General features: G+C 34.6%; 1 protein-coding gene across 1 annotated transcript in view; it reads right to left on the bottom strand.

Annotated features, from left to right (window-relative positions):
* Positions 1–3690: 3690 nt before the first annotated feature.
* OGFRL1 (opioid growth factor receptor like 1) overlaps positions 3691–5951 on the bottom strand; it is a 15756-nt gene continuing 13495 nt past the window's right edge. The window contains exon 7 of the mRNA XM_027768225.1: positions 3691–4572. Coding sequence (XP_027624026.1) covers positions 3906–4572 — 667 coding nt within the window. The 3' untranslated portion in view covers positions 3691–3905. The remainder of the gene's footprint in view (positions 4573–5951) is intronic.

The following is a 5951-nucleotide window of genomic DNA, read 5'->3' as shown; positions in this document are numbered from 1 at the left end:
CTACACAAATCTGCCTCTGTAATAAACAGTACAGAATACAAAGCCGAAGAAGCCAGTAGATGCGCACTTCTCGTTTTTAAAAGCCTACATTGACTGAGACCCTCTTGCTCTACAACCACACCTACAATCACTTGAAATGATTCTAGTACGTCTAACTCCAGCCTACCTTCTACGTAACATACATATCCCAAAAGAGAAAGGGGGATTTTCTAAGTGGGAAACAAAATAGAAATCTTCAAAAACATTCCTACAACACAGGATCCCCATTCACCCCAAACAGACATACAAGACTCAAAGGTGCAATTACAATCAAACAAGACGAAGAACATCTTTTCTTTCTCAGATTAGGAAATGAAAGTTTTAGAAAAGCCTCAATCGTAGTTTTTGAAAAATACTTCATTTACACAATTGATTATAAACTCACTCCTCACTCTACTATAAATTGGAGAAACTTAACATTAAGATAAATTACTGAATATTTTCTATCCATTAAATAAATTAATTTTGGCCACTTGATATAGTGACTGAAATTAGTTCTTTGAAGACTAACTCAGCTTAACACTGTACTTTTTTTTCCCTTTTGTCACCAGGTCATACTTTCATTCAGTTCAAAGTATAAAAGCTAGAAGCAGAATAGGTTATTTATATAACAAAATATGAAACATAGCGACTATGACAGGTGTTATCCCATTTTCGTATTTATATTTTTAATACTCAGCAAAAAAAATTTAGAATCTCCTTAGTAACTCCTGAGTTGTAGGTTTTATTCTCTCCTTGAAGCTAGGAAAGTCTCGAAATCTAAATTCAAAATAAAACTATACAACATAATGTTTCGAACTGACAACTAGACTTGATTTAGTGAACGTGAAAGTATTTTCACTTCTCTCATGATTATTTTGAATTTATTATGAGACTGGGCATGAAAATGTATAGTGGTGTAATAATCTAATGTCATAGACTTTTTCTCTACTGTATGGAAATATATCTTATAACTATATATCACTTTACAGTATTTCAAAATATTCTCACATATATTATATCCTTTGATACATGAAAGCACAAAATATCAGAAATGCACTAGACTAATCAAGCGACATAACATCTATTTGCTATGAAATGCAAATTAGTATTTTATCAATAGCCAATATTCAGTATCCTTGCAGTCAATGGTACAACAATGCAGACTATATATTTACAAAGATTCAGTAATATGTCTTGCTATTTGGCCATGCTTCACTGCATTTTTATAATAGTTTCTCAGTAAATTTCAGCAAGCGTACGATAATTTTTAAAATATAAAACATTGGAGTCAAACCCAGGGGGCTGTTTCATATCTACAAACACATAAATGCATAACTATAGATCTTATTTTTAAAATTATGAAATGTACAAAGTATTCTTAATAGAAAAAAATTCTGGACACTAAGTTTTTATCTATAAGAGAAATTATATCTTACTTGTTCTCCATTGAATAACTCTAAGTTATTTACAGATTAAATGTAGGAAACATACTATTACATGTAAAGATGCATTTTAAAAACACTATGGTGGGAAAAGGCCACTACTTTAGATGGAAGCCAGGCAGTTTTTTTCCCTTGAGACAACATACTCTCAAATTAAATGGCACAATCTCATCAAAACCCCTGATTAGGACTAACAGTTTAAGAGTTAAATTGTTCGATAAGATGGTTTTAGTTCTAAGGGCTCTGATATACTCGTTTCTAAGTAATTTAGATTATGTCATTTTAGTACCTGGTAACTGTTAATAATATTGTAATATCTGATCACACATTTTTAATAATCTGCATTTATAATGCAGTCTGAGCATTTTATCATATATGAAAAATTAGTAAGATATTTTGAATTAAACTAACTGTATTCTTAGATTCAGACTAATTCAACAACTTACTCTCATTCCCCTTAAACCCTGTAAAACAGCTTTTTGAGCTCTATGGGTATGTTGCTACAGCAAGCACCACATAAAAGTGTCCTAGTATTTCCTGCACTTAAAAAAAAAAGAAATTAAGGGCTGGCCCTGTAGCCTAGCGGTTAAGGAAGCCCAGAACTCATATGGCCATCCATAGTTTGAATTCTGGCCCCGGCAGCTTAAAAAACATGCCAGGCATATGTGCATGTGTGCCAGAAATCCTGACAGAATGGAAAACTGTAGAAGGGACTGCAGTATGATTATACCCTGCTGTAGTTCTCTCGCTCTCTCTCTCTTTATCTCTGGCAAACACATGCACTCTCTGGTAATTAATAAAAGGAAAATGCAAATGCAAAAGCAGACTGTTTTCTCAACTCCTAATTCTCACTTTACAAAATAAAAGAAAGCAAAAATTGATGTATTATAGGAATTAAAAATGAAAAATGTTCTATTATATATTCTACCTATTAGAATATGATATATAACATGAGTTCTACTAAGATTCATACAACAAATCAGAGTTAAGCAACTGTGATGTTTCATGTAAACTTCAAAGCAATACAATTATTTTCTAAAGACATAGGATTGTGATCATTTCCTAGAAATCCACTGCTGACAATGTGAATCAATAAAGGCAACAGAAAATGATAAAATATAATGTGAAATAGGACATTAAAAACTCTGAGGGAGAAAATAGAACATTTCTTAAAAACCCAAGAGAGGAAAAAAAAAGTCAGTTCCTTCATAATAAAATAAAGTGAACATGTTTATCTAGATTTTTATGTATGTTTTGAAGTCCTCATCACAATGTTTCTGATTATTTTCAGATTTGTAATAATTAGTAATACTATAGAAAATAAAAATATTTGTTCATAATATCATGTAACATATTTAGTGCTTACTAGAACTGAGTATATGGAACTTCAAATCTGTTCTCAATTTCAAAGTGTGACAACCTGTAGAGCTGCATCAAACGGTACATGTTTTTCAGAAGCTACCTTGTAGACTAAGCCACCTTATTAATTCCATAATTCACATAACACTGATGAGATATTCATGGCTTAAGGGATGGCTGCCTTGGTGATGGAGCAAAAGGTGTGTTCTTTTTAAAATGGGTCATTTCCTTTCTTACTAATTCTTCAGTCATTGGTATTCAGAATAAAATGTACATGGGACTGCCAAAGAAAACCAAGTTCTTTTCTTGGACTTTTACATCAAAATTTGTTCTCACGCACTTAATACAGAAAACATTTTCATTATTTTAAACAAAGAAAATTCGTGGAATCATCCATGGCAAAGTCCTCCTCCACTCCATTGAGTTTTCACAATAGGAAGACATCCTAGTGGACACCAGAACAGCTTGGGCTGGCTGACAAAGATGGCGGCCAGGAGAGCGCAGAAAGGGCGGGAGGAATGCAGGACAGACGAAGGAGCTGGGTGCAGGGGTCGGCCCCAGAACTCCATTTCACTCCTCAGAATCTACATGTAAACATACTGAGGTGTTACAATGAAAGAATCCCAACTACTTTCTGAGTAAATTTGAGAAGACCAAACAATTTCTTCCTGATTAAAAAAGTTAATTCATAATTCAGGTAAAGATGTGGTAATACAATGAAATTATCTTCATGATTTTCTTTATACAGATTTGAATCTCTCAAAAGAACAAAAACATATTTGATATATCAATTATTACTTGATTATCTCTAGATACCTTGAAAATAATTTAAAAGCAAGTATTCTGTATAGAATTTGAAAACTCACAATTATAGAAAGCACTCATTTATTGGGTCTTTTCTTAAAACTTCTTGTTAAGTATTCATCTCATTGTCATCCACAATAAAAAAACAAGCAACAATAAAATGGTTACAACAGAAAGCAAAAGCAGATCAGTAAAATTTGAAATGTAACCTCATCGCTGTTCTTTAGGATGGACTGTACAGTAGTTTTTTCCTCCCTTACCTAAACTGGTGAGTGGCTTTCACTGTGAGGGTGTATCCTCTTGGCAACGTGTACTTCCAGCATTTTTACAGTCTGTGTCGTGATTTTCGCCCTCTTCATCCTCTTCCGGAGGAGGTGTACTCTCCGTTTTTCCTGTGGGATTTATAACTGTTTTTTCCGGTGGGGAATTTGAATTTTCGGCATTGTCATCCTTCTCTGTGTTTCTTGGCTTGGCCTCTTCATGGCTAGGCTCTGGGCTGGGCCTGTCTGACTCTTCCCCAGGCTCTTCTGGTGCCACTTTTTTTTCTTCAGCTGTTTTGCTAATTCCATGAACAGCTGAGGAGGAATTTTTGGAGTCCTTAGATTTTTTGTGCATAGAAGTCTGACTGTTATGACTAGAGGTGGGAGGGGCCGGTGTTTTCTGGGCTTTGCTCCCCTCCGACTGTTCTTTTCTAGGGGGACCCCAGATAAAATTCTCTGAAGGCGTGTAATGTTTCTGAGCAAACCTCAGGAGCTTTCGCCGTTCTCTTCTGTCTCTAATTGTATAAACAAAATACTCCAGAGCACTCTGTTTAATATTGGGAATAGTATTTTCCACAAGAGCCTCATGAAGAATAAATTTTACAAGAGGAGATTTAAAACTTTCATATCCAAGCTCACCAAGGCTTTTAAGAATACGGGTGATTCTTAAATAATTGTGCTGGGACCTGGAAGAGAAGATTGAATAAAATGAGGGGAGAAAATATCAGGTGGAAGAAAGCAGAAGAATGAAAACTACTAGAAAACATTTTCTATGGAACTGAAAGCCGTAGAAATATCCCTGTAATGACTTTTTCAAAGTCATATTAGACAACATTAAGAATAAATCGGAAGGTATTAAACCTTTATGCCTCAATATATTGTCAATCTAAGTGAAGTTCCAATGTTTAACCTCCTGTTTTATATCTAGTTTTTCATGTGAGAAATGTATTCAGATTTAAACTTATCCCCATTGATGCTGAGTCATTGTTTCTTTATCAAATACACTGAGAATGAATGATTTAACAGAGCGATTGTTTGCAACCATCCCAAAGTCTCATAGCCAACACAGGTGACCAGTGCTGAACAGAAACACATTAAGCTAGTGGCTGAACAGCATGATTTACAGTGTCGGCTCATCAGCAAAATTCCCCATATAAGCCAAATCACAAAGAAAACAACAGAAACCACTCTACCTTGCTAGAACAATTAAGAGAGGATGCAAAGCTGATTTATGGAGCAGAGCATAATTTAACAGTTAAGAGCACGGGCTTCAGAGTGCAAGCAGAGTTCACACATTGGCTCTGTCACTTAGCAGTTATGCAAACTTAGGATGTCTCTCTAAGTCCCAGAATCCCTGTCCGTAAAGTGGGATTAAACAACCCACAACTTACCGGACTGTTGTAAGAAACAAATAACATGATACATATGCAAGACATGTAGAAACTCAATCATTATTAGATTTCATGTAAAACAATTATTATTACTATTATTATTTAAAGATTGGTTATTAAAATCCATCATATTTGTACCCATCCCAATTTCAAAAACTAATTAATTTCCATCCCTGGCCATTCTCTCCTCCTCTTTCCTTTTTTTTTCTTTCCCTATCAGAGAATTTCAAATCTTATTTCTACTTACTTTGCTTCCAAAGATGCATTTTCCAGGATCATACTACCATCTTTCCTCTCTATCTCAAAACTAAGGCCATTATCAGATGAATGCTTTCCAAATCTGTCTTGTCACAACCCCACTCAGCTTAACCCTTGTCTTATTACACATGCCTGGTCCAGTCCTAATGGCATCCTCCACTATGTATATTAATTCTGTGTGTCAATATTCCAGGTATTTATTTACTCAGTACTGCTGCACAATTGTAGCCTTAACTGATTTCTAACTTCCTAAAACCTGTGTTATACCTTAGACACTGAACTTCCTATGAGCACTGCATATACCTTCTCTGACTTCTAAAAGTGCTTGTATAGTTTGCTTAGGAATAATTAGCAAATGATTGGGTTGAGAAAGTCATGACCCAGTTTTTGCATAGAAAAATGCATTATGTCTTTCC

The sequence above is a fragment of the Tupaia chinensis genome, unplaced genomic scaffold, assembly GCF_000334495.1.
Source record: "Tupaia chinensis unplaced genomic scaffold, TupChi_1.0 Scaffold145685_1, whole genome shotgun sequence".
Taxonomy (NCBI): Eukaryota; Metazoa; Chordata; class Mammalia; order Scandentia; family Tupaiidae; genus Tupaia; species Tupaia belangeri.
This window is presented reverse-complemented; position numbering and strand designations above follow the sequence as displayed.